The sequence below is a fragment of the Crotalus tigris genome, unplaced genomic scaffold (assembly GCF_016545835.1).
Source record: "Crotalus tigris isolate CLP2741 ecotype Arizona unplaced genomic scaffold, ASM1654583v1 scf7180000023589.2044511, whole genome shotgun sequence".
NCBI lineage: Eukaryota > Metazoa > Chordata > Lepidosauria > Squamata > Viperidae > Crotalus > Crotalus tigris.
This window is the reverse complement of record NW_024100062.1, coordinates 395568-414828: the sequence shown is the minus strand read 5'-3', so window position 1 is coordinate 414828 and position 19261 is coordinate 395568. Positions and strand designations below refer to the sequence as shown.

The window sequence follows — 19261 nt, the reverse complement described above, 5'->3', positions numbered from 1 at the left end:
AGTCACGTGATCAAAATTCAGATGTTTGGCAACTGGGTCATGTTTATGACAGTTACAGTGTCCCTGGGATCATGTGATCACCTTGTGTGACCATCTGACAAGCGAAGTCAATGGGGAAGCCAGGTTCACTTACTAACATATCAACTGTGGTGATTCATTTAACAACTATGGCAAGAAAGGTTGTAAAATGGGGCAAAACTCACTTAATGATGGAAAATCGAGGCTCAGTTGTGGTTGTAAGCCGAGGACTACCCATACTGTAGTAACTGTTTTCTGTGCCTCTTCCCTTGTCTTCTGATGGTCACCCAGATTTTTTTCCAACCCAGATGGGGCAGCCATTGATGACATTTGTCTCCTGAAAGACACATTAAAGTTTTTGTCGTTGATTCCAATTTCTCCACTTCGGACTTGTTTTAAGGAAACTGCCTAGTAAAGCTAATCTTTGGAATATTGTTATAATCGTTTCACATGGCAATGGCTGAGAATGCTATCTTGACACTTAAACGGTTGAACCATGAAAGGCAGCATTCCAAAATATTTTCCTGCTAATAAATGTAATTCAACTCAGTGAGTTTTATTTTTGAGTCCATTTGAGACTGTGTGGAAAACCAAGATGTAAAAAAACATTTAGGGGGTGCATCAGGGAGAGGGGCTCAAGGACCATTCATCTCTCCCATCTTCAGACCAGCCATTTCCCTCAGCTTTGCTCTTACCTGACAACTGCGAGGATAAAAATTAACTTGTCTTATGTAGTGGTGCCACCGAAAGAAATCTCTGCTGTTCAAAAAAACAACAACAACAGAGGGGAAGCCGCTAATGGCTGTGAATTAAAAGAGCGTATCCATAACAAATGTCCTTGCAATATAATTCTTTTTTTTTTTTTTTTTTTTGGTTGAGCACCTTGGCTCTTTTTTTTTTTTTTTTTGAATTTTTTCAGAAATTTTACAGATAAACATCCACCCCCCCTCCCAAACCACCCCACCCCCCCCCCGACTTCCCAGAACTGAATATAGGATTATTTAACAAATTTTAAAAATAACGTTTACAATTTATAAGATAATTAATAATAATAATAAAAATCGTAATCATAATATATATAATAATAATATACATAACATAAGCTTTAAGATGAATAATATATACTCCGCAATTATTTTTATTAGGTATTGTTATTGATTGTGATGCTAAGGAGGTTATATTGATGTTAAATTTGATTACAGCCGCTAGGCTGTTAATAGGACAATATTGGAAGAAGGAATCCTTGCCTACTTTACAAGAGTGGTTTTATAAAGTTTCGTATTTGGCAGAAATGGCAAAGATTTCGGCTTTTTTAAAGGAGCAATCCCAAGAGAAATTTTTTGCGGTATGGGAAAAATGGATAAATTTTATACAACATAATTTGGATATGGAAAAATATTATTTAGCTTTTCTATAACTTGTAATGATTGTTTTTTTTTCTTTCTTTCTTCTTTTTTTTTACGCTTTATGTATTATTATTCATATACTTTTTTATATATGTTTTATTTTTTGCAATATAATTCTGTTACTCTTGTCCCCCAATTAACATGAAATGCGTTGGAGGGCCAGACCTTTAAACCTGGCTGAAAATCTCATACACATCCCCAACTCCCACTGACATCCCTGAAACCTGTACTGACAACCCCTGCACTAGGTTCAGGGTTTGGGGAGGATCAATTAACTTTGGGAGGTCTTCTGGCAGTGGCTGAAGGCAGAAGGGATTGTGTCTCCATAGCCAGCTTCCCTCCTTGAAAACACTATCCTCCTGTTTTCTGTCCCAGTGTTGTTGGAGAAGCAGGGCCTGTAATAAATCACCGAGTGACACTGTACCAATTTCACACCTTGCTGACAAATGCATAAACTCAGCCTGCCAGCTTTTTAAAAAAAATATACAACAAAAAAGGAGGGACTCAGGTCATCGAAGGGTGAAGTTTACTTTGTCTTATGTTTCCCAATAGGAAACAGTTTAAATTTAGCTGGGTGATTTAGAAAGGCATTGTCAGGTCCAGAGGCTGAGGGGTAATGTATTCCTGGGACTGATTTATGATACTCAGTGATGGATTTCCTTACCTAATAACATGCTTGTGCCACTTTTACTCCATACTGCTTGAGAAGAGAAAGACAGCAGGCTAGACTAAGCAAAACCTACTGTAGATTTGTTGATGAAGTGTGCCCCTTTAGAAACCTGGGTGCCTTCCCCAAATCATACATCAATACCTTTGGCAGATCTTATTTTTCAGGGTATGACTTTGGCCATGTTTTGGTTTTGTTTTTTTTTTTAATTTTTGTTGACACAAGTTTTCTTAGCTTGTAGGAATTCCTCTTCCATCTCTCTCTCTCTATTGCTTTCTTATCCATCTCTCTGGCGTGCAGTTTTTAAAAAATGGCCTTTTCTCAGAATTCATTTCACCAAGATTTATCTGAACGGATTACTAAACAACATTAGGCATTAATCTCCTTTATAGGGAGAAAGTTCCTTATTGTATCATTGTCTCTCTAATATATTCCCAGATCCACCACAACTCCCCCCTCAATTTGAAGACATGGCAACCACTCTGTCACTCGTGGGGCCAGGCATTCCTTCGGTGATCACGTCTCCTTCAGGAACAAGAAAAATATTAAGCCAAGGAAGCTCTGTGCTCATAGGTAAGTTCCACCCTTTTAAAAAGCTACCTGTCCTAAATCTATTCTCCACACCCCCAAGAGGCTGGAAATAAATGGTTACATGAGTGCATGGTCCAACACAATTCATTTACATCAGCTTCATTTTCAAATACAAATAGCGGCTGGTAAATTGTTTTTCTTTTTTTGTTGAAGATTAAGTAGAAATCTACTCCCCAATGTACTGTAATGCTCTGTGATTATTGCAAGGAATTTTGCCCAGAACATGTTGGCTTCTCTTTCTCTAGGTGAAAAATAATTTATTTAGGGTTTGTACTTGCAAGCTTCTGGAGGGTTATTAAAAAATAGCAGCTGTAGATTAATTACCTATCAAATAAAGATGCTGCAAGTAATAAGGGCTACTTCTGTTTTGCCAAAAGTATGAATCTGACTCTTTAGTCCCAAGTTGAAATATTTTCAAATTTTGCTCTGCAGAAAATTCTGGATATGTCTAATAAGTGGTCCCAAGTGTGTCCTCTCCCACATATGTTCTTAGATACCCAGGAATATGATCTTCCTGGCATATGATAATTTAATGAAATCAAGTATGTATAAACCAATGGCTAAAATGAAAAATAAAGAAACCCTGCGCACTCCTCATTCACTTTCTAAGTTAACTATAAGAATGTATAAGACAGGACTAGGCAACCTTGGCTCTCTTATGACTCGTGGACTTCAATTCCCAGAATTCCTGAGCCAGCCATGCTGAGGAGAAAGGAAGAGGTTTCCAAGCTGAGCCATGCTGGCTCAGGAATTCTGGGAGTTGAAGTCCACGAGTCATAAAAGAGCCAAGGTTGCCTACCCCTGGTATAAGAGAAGAAGGATGAGTGAACTATAGTTCCTTGCTACTTATCTGCTACTTATCGACTGAGAGCCAGTCCAGATTCTCTACTTATCTAGTACCTTGATTAATCAGGGTTGTAAATCACAAGATCTTTATTGCCAAGTTGTTCTCAGTTTATCAAGAGTAATGACTATAGTGACTGGAGGCAACAGCATCCTCAGGGGAGGAAAGGGGGCACAAAGTTCACCCAGTTAACATTACCTTTACCCATTTTGTACATGTAACATAATGTTGCACAAACTTAAGAGAGAGAACTGACATCACAAAGCTCACTATGTCATTTTGGTTGAAGGAATGTCTTTGATAAGCATGTTGACCTAATGCCTTGCTAATTATGCCCACAAATCCTATATGGAAACATTCTCCTTCATTTTTTTTGTCTTAGTTCAATTTGGTGAGAGGGGGAAAAAAAGAATCTGTTGAAATTTTGTTCTAAGGAGAAAAGCATTTTAGGGAAATTTACATAGATGGATTATGATGCTTTTTGCACTTAATTATAAAGTGAACAAGAGCATGTGGGCTAGTACTTTTCCACTGAGCAGTCATTTTTTTAGTTGTCTTTGTCTCACTGGTTGACTACATTTTGGTTAAATCCCAAGGGTCTCTTCTGATTGGTTGGTTTCAGATAGGAAATTAGCCAATCCGGAAGGTTCATTTGTGATGGAAAGATATGCATCGACTGCATTCTTTTGTGTTCCATCACTTTCAGCAATAAACTCAAAAACACCATGAAGAGAAATTTGAAAGAGTTGTTCAAGTGTGTTGAGAATAAGGTTAAAAAAATAATGATAAATCCTCTTTTTCAAAGGAAGAAATATTTTGAGAAAGTTGCATGGTAGAAATCAGCACTACTCCAGTGCCCAAAAATCTCTCTCTCTCGTGTTATCATTTTTAATATATAAATTCTTTATAATCCAGCCAAGCAATAAGCTACCCTGCAGTGTTTGGAATGAAGCAGATTTCACAAATTTCAAGAGAAATTAATAAGTAACACTTCAATCAAGGACTGTAAATCTATCCCTAGCAACTACTGATTTGTACTATTATATAACTCAAGAGAGAGGTTGCATTTATACATTATCAGCTCTTCGTAAACAGGTGCCTGAAGCAATTCTGAAATGCTATCGTTTTAATAATGTTTTGTCAATCATCCATTTCAAATTTTAAAAATAATTTGATCTCCAACTCTGTAGTTAGGGGGGAAAAATATAATCCTGTTACAAAATTATGGTTCGTTCCCCCAAGCAAAAAGAAATATTTTAATGGAAAAAGTAAGGTTATTTTCTTTTTATTGTTGCAATTTTATTAGAAAGAAAAGTGGACTTTTTTGTTCGTTAGTTTACTATTGAAGATATGCTGGATGGTAAATGAAATGGTAGATAAGTTGATGGTTGGCCATATTTCCCTGAAATTACCTGTTCACCCTTTTAGTTAAACAGAAAAAGATGGTGGCAGAGGGCAGTATAACAGAAAAAAAGGAGATAAATTAAGACCCTCTTTTTTTTCCCCAGTTCCACTTCAGGAACATTTTACTTAGCTAAGTTAGTTCTGATATCAGAGCTTGGGCAAAGAAATAATCAGTTGACAGGAGAAGGTGTTTTTAAAAAGTATTAAAATCTGATTTGCTGACCTTGCTCTGCATGATTACAGCAGTTCTTTATTCAGACATATGGAACCAGAATAAAGCAGGTTTTTTCCTCCAGAAATATTGAAGCTATAGAAGCAGACTCAAGAGGAAAAAGCAACGCTTGGGATACCTACTTCACCAGCCTCACACTTTTTAAATGGTTAGCTGCTATTGAGTCAAATTTGGAGAAAGGTTCTTTGTGACAGAAAGCATAATACCAAATGAATCCTTATCATTATGGGATAAACACTACTATGAATTGCTGAAGTGGTCTGTTGTTGGAACTGAGCGCTATGTTTAATAAACCTCTTCTTTTACGCCTGTGTATTTTAATGATGGAGAGCCAGTTTGCTATGGTTGCTAAAGGCATCAGGCTGATAATGGAGAGGTTGTCAGTTCTTGTCCTGCCTTAGATACAAAGCCAACTTTGAACCAGTTACTTAGTCATAGGAAGAACGGAATGCCAAACTATTTCCAAAAATGTTGCTAAGGAAATTGTATGAATTTGTCCGTGCAGTCACCAGAAGTCAAGACTAACTTGAAGGCAAAAGAAAAAAACACTTTAGTGATGCCCAGACAGTGACCCAGACTTTCAATACAAGTTGCTGTAAAAAAAAAAAAAAGCTCTGATTCATAGGTGGTATGTAATAAGGACAGTGGTGTTAGCCAGGAAAATGTGCTTTTTATGACTAGAGAAATACAGTCAGCCGTAAAAAGGAAATCCTGCTGTTCCATATTTATTGTTTTCTCCCTTAGTGACTTCCATATCAAGTTTGCTTAGTTCTCAAATCAGACCAGGGTCTTTTTGAATCCAAGCATAAGCTTTGAATCATAGAGAGCTGGTGTTTTTCTTTTATCATATCTCATTCCCATGGACTATGGAATGAGAGCGTAAGACAACTTGCTCCATTGATTCAGAGATTGGACAATAAGAACATGTCTTCTTATTATGCGAGCCATTCCATTATTTAATTATAACAATTGTGTAATGATAGGAACCTATTCCTTTTGCACTTTATTGGGTAAATGCATAAAAAAATTATCCCAGCACTTGTCCGTTGATTTCCTCTTCACTTCTGGACTAATTTGTCAGCCCTGCCCAGAAGAAAGAAATGGAGAAGGTGAATGGAAGTACAGCTTTTCCTCCTGATATATTGCTGAACTCTTTGGAGAAGCCAGATGACCATGTAGCCGTAGCTATGAAAAGTAGAATTAAGACACAATGAAATTCGGTGGGAGTTTGCTTCATAAAATTATATATAAAGTTAATTAATGATATATAAAGCCTGAACGTGCCCATTCTGGATTTTAAAATGGCATTGTGTGCATTTCCGTGTGTGTTTTAGAGACTGGGGATGCAGACTACTTTAAAATAAATAAGTTGTGGGTGAGGAATGTGTTTTATAAAGCAGGCACCAAAATGATCCTGACTAGGACAGGGGTAGGCAACCTCGGCTCTTTTACGACTCGTGGACTTCAACTCCCAGAATTCCTGAGTCAGGAATTCTGGGAGTTGAAGTCCACGAGTCGTAAAAGAGCCGAGGTTGCCTACCCCTGGACTAGGAGCTCATCTTTTTCCAGTTTTCTTAATAGTTTAAGTACTAGAAATACACAACGATTGTGTTTTAACATAACTGTGATCAAACCAACTGCAATTTGCAATAGCCCACATCCAGTAGCACTCTAGGAGACTTTGCAGGATATGAAATTGGGTGATACGATAGCAGTGTTCCAATATCTCAGGGGCTGCCACAAAGAAGAGGCAGTCGATCTCTTCTCCAAAGCACCTGAAGGCAGGACAAGAAGCAGCGGATGGAAACTAACCAAAGAGAGAAGCAACCTAGAACTAAGGAGAAACTTCCTGACAGTGAGAACAATTAATCAATGGAACAACGTGCCTGCAGGAAATAATGGTACTCCAGCTGAAGAGATTGGACAACCATTTGTCTGAAATGGTATACTATAGGGTCTCCTGCTGGAGCAGGAAGTTGGAGTAGAAGACCTCTCCATCTCTTTTATTCTGTTCTATTATTTGCTTCATGAAATGTTGGTCTCAGCAGGTTCCCTGTGATATTGGCTCCAATGCGGTCTTCATCATAAATTTTGTGAGCTATTTTGTGGACATGGGTGAGAATAAATAAATTGTTGATTTTACAAGGAATCATCTCATTCCTTCTCAGATTGCTCTCCGTATTTGCCTAGGTCAGTGGTTCTCAACCTGTGGGTCGGGACCCCATTTGGGGTCGAACGAACATTTCATGGGGGTCACCAAACAACGCAGTCCGCCATTTTTTCCCCCTTTTCCTTAGCTGTGCTACTCCCTTTTATTCTATTGGCTTTTGAAAGCCAGTAGGAATTGTCCAGGCTGTCTCTGCCCTGCTGAGTCCGCCAAAAGTCCCATTCTGCAAACAGTGCTTGCAGTTGAGTAGTCCTCGACTTACGACCGGTTGAGTAGTCCTCGACTTACGACCGGTTGGGGGGGGTCACGGCATTAAAAAGGTTGAGAACCACTGGCCTAGGTGGAACTCAGTGTTCTTCGTGAAAGGATTTTTACCATCAGTTTCAAACTAAACTGCTTTTCTTTCCTTTCCCATATAAGTACGTAATCTCATGATCTCAAAGCTGAAATAGGCTGGAAATAGACAAATATGCTGATTCATTGTTTCATCGTCCACCTTGATTTCCCAGATGTTTGTGTTATAACAAGGAATACGTGGTTAGCCAGTGTGTTAAGTTTTGACCTATTTTTTTCTGCTTTTCTTTAAATCTTCTAGGCTGCCCAGTAAATGGTCATCCCATTCCTAACATCACTTGGTTTTACGACGGTCATCCCTTCCATCTGCCCTATCAGGTGTTAGCATCTGGTCAGATTCTCCAGATCCTGAATGTCAGCAATGATTATCAGGGAGAAATCAGCTGCAGGGCTCAGAATGAGGCAGGCTTGCTTATTCAAAAAACATCTCTGGTCATCCAAGGTAAAACATAGTTCTAGATCACTCAACCAGTAATTTTCCCATGTCTGAACTTCAGTTTCTCCTAGTTTCTTCGAAGTATGACAACTGAATCCAAGTAGATCCTTTGAACTAATAAGTGAAATACATAGTTTGGGGACGGGACTTATTCTGGTTTTCTGAATATTTGATACGTCTTTGCCATTGAATGTTATCAGAGTTTCCTGTAAGCTATACAGAGGGAGTCTGAGGGAATGCTTAACACCACACAGGCGTTTATTCCAAACAGAAAGCCATCCAACCTAGTCTGGGTATGCTGTAGAAATGCAAATCTCATACAAAAGTAAACAGTTTCTGGACAGGAGTATACGTTCTATTTTAGAATATTGTATATTGTCCCAGTATTAACTCCTGCTAGATTAATTTTTCTAGATTCTTTCAGCATAAAAACAAACCCAACTGAGAAAACCTACGTAGGTTTTATGTCAGATTGCTTACCCTGAGAAGAAAGGGGGGAAAAAAGACAGCCATTTAATAGTACTAGAATGTAGCAGACTGGTAGGAGCATTATAATAAGGCTGTAAAGGTCTTGCACTAAGAGTGGGGAGACTGAGGTTCTAGTCCACCTTCAACCACCGAAGCTTACTGGGTGACTTTGAACAGTTACAAAGTTACTGGGTGGTATTCTTTATGGACCTTTGGGAGTATTCTTTAATTTACTTAATGATTACAGCAGTGGTTCTCAACCTTTTTAATGCTGTGACCCCCCAACCGGTCGTAAGTCGAGGACTACTCAACTGGTCGTAAATCAAGGACTACTCAACTGGTGCAGCACCGTTTGCGGAATGGGACTTTAGGCGGGCTCAGCAGGGCAGAGACAGCCTGGACAATTCTTAGTGGCTTTTGAAAGCCAATAGAATTAGACTCTATTCAAGAGAGTCTATTCTATTGGCTTTCAAAAGCCAATAGAATAAAAGGGAGTAGCACAGCTAAGGAAAAGGGGAAAAAAATGGCGGACTGCGTTGTTTGGCGACCCCCGTGAAATGGTTGTTCGACCCCAAATGGGGTCCCGGCCCACAGGTTGAGAACCACTGGATTACAGCATACTGCATATGAGCAACAAACGGTTCTTTCTTTCTTTAATTTATATGCCGCCCATCTGGCCTAGAGGTGACTTTAGGCAGCTCACCATCACAAAAGCAATGTTAAACATTAAAACGATAAATATTAACATTAAAATTGACAAGGTAGGAAGGGAGAGAGCAAGAGGCACACGGGGAGAAGGCAGGGTCTTAGCTTAGTCCATCAATGACCTCCAGAATGACACATCCCCATTGGGGCTCCCAGGTTTTCAGGCCCTTTTGGAAAGCTGAATGTTACTTATGTCTTGCTCTTTCTAAAACCAGTCTGAACTTCTGCCACTTCCCTTTCCTTGTAGGGCTCTAATCTGTGATGGATGATTCTAAAGATTATTTTACTTGTGTATGAAATTATTTGCACCATCTTTTAAATCTCCTTTCTTTGCTATTGACATATGGATTTACCTCTTTCAGTCTGTTAGCCACTGGTTGCTCTCCATATTTGCTAGCATAGCTTGGTTAAAGCTTTATTGTACACACAGATGCATACACGGCTAGGCTTTTCCACTTAATTGAACTGTTGCAATTTCAGATTACCGATGGTCAGTGGACAAGATGTCACCTTGTTCAGCCTCTTGTGGCAATAAGGGTCTACAATATCATCAGCTGAAATGCTTACTGGATGGAACCCAGGTCAACATATCCCACTGTGTGGAAAAACCCAAACCAAATCTGCAACCTGTGGCGTGCAATAGAAGAGATTGCCCTTCAAGGTTTGGCCTTCCATTGAAATGTGCAATGTGTGTCAAAAACTTCGCAATGAGGCAAGGATTGCTAACCTTTAGAGAATCATCACTTGCCTAAGCATTGTAGCAAAAATTGCTTTATCAGCTTAATCTGCCTGGCAGCCAGGGATCAAGGAATCTCTTTGCAGGACAGAGTAAGATATCTTTGTCAATTATTATCAAGGAATATCTCCTGACAAGTTAAACTTGGCAGGTGTGAAGTACTGTGCATCTTGACAGGCAAGTACATAAAGTTGAGTCCATCAGAAAGAAATGCATCAGCCCTATCTTCCGTGATGTATACATGGCTAGGACTACAATTCCCATAATAAGGGTGGGGGAAGTTTTCTCCTTCTTGCGTTCCTTTTGTAAAGGGTGGAAATATGGTACTAACATGACACAGCATAATCTGGACTAGCGCATTCCTTAAGTGGCATGGCACATTCTCCAGTATCAAATCACCACCATTATATTCCAACCACGTTTTCTAATACGTCTTGACTAAATGAGAACCCCAATGCCTGAAAAATTATTTCTCAAAGAAATTGCCAATGCTTAATGATGGATTGTGTATAGAGGCTACTGTTCTTTGAGACTTTTAATAAAATAAAGAGTATCCATCATCTTGGTGTAAGATATCACTAACATCTGGGGCCTGACAGCTAAAGAAGAGAATTAAAAGACACGATGAGTAAAAAGCATATGATCATTAGAATTGTCCTCAAATTGTCTCCAGCACCTTCTTTATGTTTTACTATCCACATTTGCAGTTTTCCAGTTCAGTCAATTTTCCTATTGATTAAATTCATTCTGTCATTACAATATGAGCCATGATGGCGTAGTGGTTAGAATGCAGTAATGCAGGCTAACTCTGCTCACGTTGCCAGGAGTTCGGTTCCTTTGATTCTGACCAGTTCAAGGGATGACTCGGTCTTTCATCCCTTCCAAGGTCGGTAATACGAGGACCCAGATTGTTGGGGGTAATATGCTGACTCTGGAAACTGCTTAAGAAGGACTGTAAAGCACTGTGAAGCAGTATATAAGTCTAAGTGCTGTTGCTAGTACTAATAGAACAGGACATCCTCTTAATCTTCCTTCTGTGATTGTAACATGACAGTGTAAGGTAACACGATCATATGGGCATTGCAAGAAGTGCTGCTGAAAAGGATGCATCTCTGTCAGAATCCTATTTCATTATCATACCCGGGGTGCTTTCAAAATAAAGGAACACATAAAAAACCTCACCCTCAGCCACTTTGTGTTCTTAACAAACCAAGATCCCACCTCCTATGGATTTCCCCAGCTTCAACGTGGAACTGTTCTGGGAGCGTAATATCTATGTTTGTTCCCAGTGCGATCCATGATTGAATTCTTTTACATCTCTGTTCTAGAAACCTATCACCATTTAGGCTAGCCCAGGGGTAGGCAACCTTGATTCTTTTATGACTCGTGGACTTCAACTCCCAGAAGTCCTGAGCCAGCCATGCTGAGGGGAAAGGGAGAGGTTTCCATGCTGAGCTATTGCTGGCTCAGGAATTCTGGGAGTTGAAGTCCACGAGTCATAAAAGAGCCAAGGTTGCCTACCCCTGGGCTAGACCAATGGTGAGAGATGGTATAAACACAATGTTTGTGAAGGACCCAAGCTAGAGGAAGCCGCTTAGATTTGACTGTGCTAAATAAAGCAATGTTCTCAGTTATCCCAAACATACTGATAATTTCACCTTTGTGTGAGTAGTGTGAGTTTGGATCCATTTCTGCCACTTGTTACCATCTTTGTTATTCATTGCAGGGAAATGTTATTTTTTCCAATTTTAGATGCCAACAGTAAGAAATCATTAGGTTTAGTCAAATAGATAAAGGAGTGTTGCCTCAGAAGAAATGAAACTGGAAGCTTTGTAATCTACTACAGTTCTTTCCAAAGTAATTTCACTGAAAATTCTGCTCCCTTACCTCTCCCGATTAGATGGATGGTGACATTATGGTCTCAGTGTACCCAAAGCTGCGGTGGGGGTATCCAGTCCCGGAGGGTGACTTGTCAAAAACTGACAGCTGCTGGCATTTCCGTACCTGCGTCCAGTGATATTTGTGCTCAGTTTGCCAAGCGTCCAGTAGATACTCAGAGTTGCAATAGACAGCTATGTGTAGAGTGGGCAACTTCGGCCTGGGGACAGGTAAGTAAATTTGGCCCACACTAATCATTGTGATTCTGAGAGGGCAAAGGTATCATTGTAATTGAAGATCTACTTGCATTGAATAGAAAGAAATATTATTGGTCTTACAGTGAACATGAACGAGGATTGAACTCTAAAACAAGTATGAAGGAAGAATGAATAGTTCAAAAGGAAGAACAAAACTGAGGTAGTTAGTTATGACTGGGTGGAGTTGAGGCTAATAATAATAATGATGATGATGGTGATGATGCCTGGAGACAGCAGAATAGACGAGAAAGAACTGGAGAAGATAACAAAATACAAAGACCTACAAATAGAAATAGAAAGACTGTGGCAAAAGCAAGCAAGGGTAGTACCAATAGTAATAGGCGCCTTGAGTGCAATCCCAAAACAACTGAAGCACCACTTGAACACCATTGGCATTGACAAATTTGCCATTAGTCAATTGCAAAAGGCAGCCTTACTAGGAACTGCTTCCATCTTGTGACGATATCTGTAATACCATCAAACATCCACATCTGCCTATCCCAGGTCCTTGGTAAGGACTCGATAGGTAGACAAAATGCCAAATCCAGTCTGAACATCTGGCTGACTGTGCAATGATCCATAATAATAATAATACCAGGAGATGCCAGAGTCGAAGAAAAAGAACTGGAAAAAATTACAAAATATCGCGACCTGGCCATCAAAACTGCGCGATTATGGACAAAACGTGTAACAGTGATAGCCATTGTCATCGGGGCCCTGGGAACTATGTCCAAAAACTTTGCAAAATACATCAAGAAACTGCAGCTTCCTGCAATAACTCCAGCAATGTTACGAAAAACTGCGCTACTCGGAACATCTTATATTTTAAAGAGGTACCTGGTTGACACCTAGGATGTTGATAGCAACCCGTGTCAACCATCAACGCCAGCCAATTTGAATGTTCAGTTGACTGAGGTTCATGTCTAATGAATAAAAGATAGTAATAATAATAATAATAATAATAATAATAATACCATCACCTTTATTGATTAGACCGTGGGTCATATCGAGGTGCAGAATTCCAAACACATGTTATACTAAAATGCAGTAAAAACAAAATGGAAGAATACAAGTTGGATCATAGATGAGTTGAAGAATAATTGCAAAGTGCCGATATGCACTGGCTTCAAGCAAAACTAAATGCATCATTTTTCAACTAGCAGAATCTCTGCACTAAAACCTACATACCCATAGCCATGCATTGAAACATAAAAGATCTTCTGTAACAGGAATGCCACCTTTTTTTTTAGTAAGGATAGTTCCTGGGGATTTTTTTTTTCCTCATTTGGAAATTTCAGGTAAGGGTTGATGTTTTTTTTTTAATGCATGCAGTCTTCCAGGTCCCTTAGGGAGATGACTTAGTTTATATCGTGCCATGATGTCATATCCAGGCTCATTAACAAAAGCTATATGAATTCATCGACTTCGGTTGACCTGTTGGCTTTCTAATGTGATATTTCTCCAGCCAGGAAAATGAGGGGAGTTTTTAAGCACTATGGAAACATATACAACTGCATTTTGAGGCAGGTCCACAAATTGATTATTCCAATTACAATTAAGAACAGATTATGGTCTATATATAAATGGAATTTTGTTATTGTATCACAGAGTTCATCCCAAAGGATATCAGTTTCCTATTGGCCAAGCTCAATTATTAACCTTTTCCAAAATGCAGAGGAAAGAAGCATATTCTTTTGACCCTTTGAAAATAAGCCTTTCCATTATCCCTGTCTCCTGTAATCTAGTTTTGATATGTCTCTTGTAATGACTGCAGAGAGGGGATTTTATGCAATTATTTATCAAAGAAAAAGAACTTATGCTGGTGTTTATAGTTGAACTTTTGACATCACAGTTTTGGAATCTAATAGATTTTTTTTTACTTACACTCTGAAGTGGGGGAGTCAAATCTTTTTTGCAATATGTCCAGACCCTTGTTACATTGGTAACATTAACATAATAAGCCTAACCATGGTTTTCCTTCATGAAAATCAAAGAGGAGAACAGCATAACTGGGTTTTTTTCCATTCTGTCCATCCAATTTGTTGGCCTTACTTTCTTCTCCATGCTTCGAAGATTTGCAATCAGAGAGTAGGTTGTGTGTGCTTTGGGCTCAAGCACAATCACAGGAAAAACTAGAATTGTGCCAAGAGACACCCTAAACTGGCGTGCAATGCAAGACTTTCAGATGGACTGGGCTTGATATAAATATTAGAAGCTAAGCCTTCTGGTCTTCTGTATTTGGGGCTGCAACTTTTGACTCTCCTGAGCTCTGAGCAGCTGTAGCTGGTTGAAGATGCCTCTCTGTAGAACTAGCTCAAAACATCCATGGATTCTATGAACCAAACTGGTGGTGAATCTTCCTGGATTATTGCAATGCTCTCTACACAACCTGCCCTTGAAGACTACTTGGAGGCCTAGCCTTTTTCAGAAATAATGATCATGGGCAGTTTGAGGCATGCCAGCATTAAAATGTGGCTGTTTTCTCACGCCTTGGTGGAGGGACCGAGATGCTTGTTGTTGTTGTTGTTAATTGCGAAGTCATATCCAACCCATCGCAACCCCATGGACAACGTTCCTCCAGGTCTTCCTGTCCTCTACCATCTTCTGGAGTCCATTTAAGTTCACACCTACTGCTTCAGTGACTCCATCCAGCCATCTCATTCTCTGTCGTCCCCTTCTTCTATTGCCCTCAATCTTTCCCAGCATTAGGCCCTTCTCCAGTGAGTCCTTCCTTCTCATTAGGTGGCCAAAGTATTTGAGTTTCGACTTCAGGATCTGGCCTTCTAAAGAGCAGTCAGGGTTGATCTCTTCTAGGACTGACCGGTTTGAACGCCTTGCAGTCCAAGGGACTCGCAGGAGTCTTCTCCAGCACCATAATTCAAAGGCCTCAATTCTTTTGCGCTCAGCCTTTCTTATGGTCCAACTTTCACAGCCATACATTGCAACTGGGAAAACCATGGCCTGGACCATACACACTTTTGTTGGCAGGGTGATGTCTCTGCTTTTTAGTATGCTGTTTAGATTTGCCATAGCTTTCCTCCCCAGGAGCAAGCGTCTTTTAATTTCTTGGCTGCAGTCCCCATCTGAGGTGATCTTGGAGCCCAGAAAAATAAAATCTGTCACTACCTCCATTTCTTCCCCATCTATTTGCCAGGAATTGAGAGGGCCGGATGCCATGATTTTGGTTTTCTTAATGTTGAGTTTCAAGCCTACTTTTGCACTCTCCTTCTTCACCCGCATCAAGAGGCTCTTTAGTTCCTCTTCACTTTCTGCCATTAGAGTGGTATCATCTGCATATCTTAGGTTGTTGATATTTCTCCCAGCAATCTTAATTCCAAATTTTGATTCATCTAGCCCTGCCTTTCTCATGATGTGCTCTGCATATAAGTTAAATAGGCAGGGCGACAGTATACAGCCTTGCCGGACTCCTTTTCCAATTTTGAACCATTTTGTACTCCAAGGCCAAACTTGCCTGTTATTCTGGTTATCTTTTGGCTTCCTACCTTAGCATTCCAATCCCCCATGATGATAAGGACATCATTTTTTGGTGTTAATTCTATAAGGTGCTGTAGGGCTTCATAAAACTGGTCAATTTCATCCTCTTCAGCACCAGTGGTTGGGGCATAGATTTGGACTATTGTGATATTGAATGGTTTGCCTTGGATTCGAATTGAGATCATTCTGTCATTTTGGGGATTGTATCCCAGTATTGCTTTTCCTATTCTTTTATTGACTATGAAGGCTACTCCATTTCTTCTGAGGGATTCTTGCCCACAGTAGTATACCTGATGGTCATCTGAGTTAAATTCACCCATTCCTGTCCATTTTAGTTCGCTGATTCCTAAGATGTCGATGTTCAGTCTTGTCATCTCTTTTTTGACTACGTCTAGCTTGCCTTGATTCATGGATCTTACATTCCAGGTTCCTATGGAGAAAAAATCTTTACAGCATCGGACTTTCCTTTCACCACCAGATATATCCACAGCTGAGCGTCCTTTCGGCTTTGGCCCAGTCGCTTCATTCTTTCTGGCGCTACTAGTACTAGCCCTCTGCTCTTCCCCAGTAGCATATTGGACACCTTCCGACCTGAGGGGCTCATCTTCCAGCGTCATATCTTTTTGCCTTTTAGTACTGTCCATGGGGTTTTCATGGCAAAGATACTGCAGTGGTTTGCCATTTCCTTCTCCAGTGGATCACATTTTGTCAGAACTCTCTGTTAGATGCTAGAAGATGATAATTCTCAATTTCCTTCTACTATCTGTTCAATGATGTGATATTTTAGACTAGTAACTCAATCAGTTTTCATTAGGGAAAACAACATGATGAGCAATGTTTGTGCTTTGATACCAGTGTTGTGATGTCCAAGTCTTGTGCAGCTTCAGCTTTAAAAAAAAAATGTTGCAATCCTATGATCCCTGAATAAGCCAGGATCATGAGGGTTGTTTTTTTTTCAGATCTTCCAGCCTCACAGGTCACTCCATGAGACTGCAAATAGTATACTATTGATTCCATTCTGATACCAGAGTCTCCAAATGTATTTAAACTTTTTTTTAAAAAATCAGATTTTTAAGAAGATAATGCTCCTTCTTACCTATCCTCCTAGCATAATAAGGCTTGAAATGAGCCACCTGCAGATCTTACCACTTTATGGTACAACCCAGATGCTGGTCAAATTGCTTCTACTAGTACCCAAATACCATCACATTATTTAAATACCCAGTAATTAATCTTTTTACAGACCTGGAGAGAACCTCAGTAATCAAATTCAACACCTTAAAGAAAGACTCTAACTAGGCTGGATGGAGCTCTCGGAGAAGAACAAGATCATTGGAAATGAACTATAACCAAATCATATTCTATCCCAGTGGTTTTGTTTTTGTTTTTGTGAGGTTTTGAGGCAAATCTGTATTCAAAACTTAACTTGCTGTATCCTTTCCTGTTGAAGGGGGTATTTCTTAAAATATTTCTGGATAAATTTTGGCTAAGCATAGTTTATTGATCCATTCCTGGTAGCTCTCCAGAAACATTCCTCAGGGACTTTTAAGGATTAATGCTAAGCACTTGTAAAATGTTACATTGTAAAGAGGGGAAGAGGGATACAATCTAAATCACAAATGAAGGTTTATTTCCACTATCATGTGAAAAAAGATTGTGTACATTTATTAACTACATTGGTTAAATTTCTAGCGTTTAGCATTAATCATCTTTTCCCTTTCAATTATTCATAACATGTCTTCCCTAATTCTGTTTTACTGGTTGCCTATCAGTTGTCATAAATATTTGTTGTAAAATATTTACAACAGCAGACAAGATAGAGTGACCCTTTCTAAAATAAAATTTTGACACTATCTTCTAAAATACCAAATAATTATGAAAGGGGTTAACCCGTTGAATGAGTGAGCAAGCTACACAACACTGCTAGCTTTACTCAGGGAGATTAATATGACAACTTTTCTGAAAGTTTCCTATTTGTGTCTATTCAAAATGTTAGAATTGTAGCTTAGCCCACTAGCCAACTCAAATTCGAAAATCCTCTCTCTTACCACTTCACACAGCCAGCAAGTGAAGAGGTTTTTTTATATCTGTTCAAACTGGTGTCTTGTTTTTTCTTTGTTTGTTAACAGTGCAATGGGCCTTGTATTGGATCTCGTCTGGCACTCCAGCACAGGCAGGTGTTTTGCCAGACCAGGGATGGGGTCTCTGTGCCTTCTGACCAGTGCAGTTCCCTCCCAAGGTAGGTCCCATTGACACCTTGAAAATACCCAAAGCTCTATGTTTTGGTTCTCAGACCATAATACATGATAACTGATAATCACAATGAATGCTTTTGTCTCACTGGTTATATAAAAAGTTTCCAGTGCCCTCCTTGTTCTAATGATTTAGGAGAAAGTATGCTTTTTCTTTGCAATAGGTTTTTTTTCTTCATCATAACCATCAGCCTTTTCCACAAAATACATGCTTTTCTACCCTCTTGCTAATGTCTGAATATATTTGCATTTATCTGTGTACAGAGAGCAGACATATGGCTGAAGCTCCAGAAAAAGCCATTTTAATTCTGAGGCTTTGCTTCATGACTAGCAACATCGGATTATGTTATACTGGGGGACCCCCACCTGTGGGCTGGGGTCCACTACCGGGCCATGGCCTGCTGGCCACTGGGCCAGGGAACAGGCTGGCCAGTGCACGTATGTGTGTGCGTGCACGCACACCCACTTGGGGCTAGCACCGCCGCCTCTATGCAAACAGGATGCCGCACAGCAAAAACAGGGCGGTGCTAATGCCTCTGTGGCGAAAACAGGGCAGTGCTATTGTCACACAGATGCTAGCACCACCCTGTTTATGTCACGTGTGCTCACAGCTCCATTTGCATCCGTGCGCACATGTGCGCGTAAAATGCTTCCTTTTCCTCCAGCCTGCCATAGGACTATTTCTGTACTCTTTTCTAAGCCATTTTTGTTTGTGATTTCAAGATCCAAACACCACTGAAATTAATCCCAGCTCCTGCGTGGATAACCTTGAATCAGTTTCCATAAAGGGTAATATGCAAATATTGATGTTTTTTTTCCATTTTATATATTTTTTTCTCCATCAAAGGCCTTTAAGCACTCAGAACTGCTGGACAGATGCCTGTGGTGTACACTGGAGGGTCAGTCTGTGGACTTTGTGCACTGCTACCTGTGGGAACTATGGCTTCCAATCTAGAAGAGTGGAATGTGTACGTGTTCACACGAGCCAGCCTGTGCAAGATCACCTATGCGCTTGGAGACCAAGACCTGCTAACTGGCAGAGATGTAACATCACTCCATGCGAAAATAGTACGTTTTTACTATTTCACACCCTAGTCAACGCGCAAAGCAGCAATTTGAATATGCATGTTCTTATGAGATATTCACACATTCCTCCCTACAAGTATAGGCAGTTTTCACTTAACAAGCGAAATTGGGACCAGCAGCTCCATCACTTAACTCTTAACAGTACTTTTGGCAATACGGTCACGTGATTGCCATTTGCAATCTTGAAAGCCAGCTTCTGACAACCCAAGTCAATGGGGAAGCCAGCAGGATCTGGCAAGTTGTGGTCATGTGACCTCATGATTAA

General features: G+C 39.8%; 1 protein-coding gene across 3 annotated transcripts in view; it reads left to right on the top strand.

The window, feature by feature from the left end:
• ADAMTSL1 (ADAMTS like 1) overlaps window positions 1-19261 on the top strand; it is a 495749-nt gene that overhangs the window by 468983 nt on the left and 7505 nt on the right. For all 3 annotated transcript variants that reach the window (XM_039319408.1, XM_039319407.1, XM_039319410.1), the window contains 6 exons: window positions 2530-2664; window positions 7925-8125; window positions 9773-9953; window positions 11929-12136; window positions 17788-17897; window positions 18758-18978. In XM_039319408.1, coding sequence (XP_039175342.1) covers window positions 2530-2664; window positions 7925-8125; window positions 9773-9953; window positions 11929-12136; window positions 17788-17897; window positions 18758-18978 — 1056 coding nt within the window. The remainder of the gene's footprint in view (window positions 1-2529; window positions 2665-7924; window positions 8126-9772; window positions 9954-11928; window positions 12137-17787; window positions 17898-18757; window positions 18979-19261) is intronic.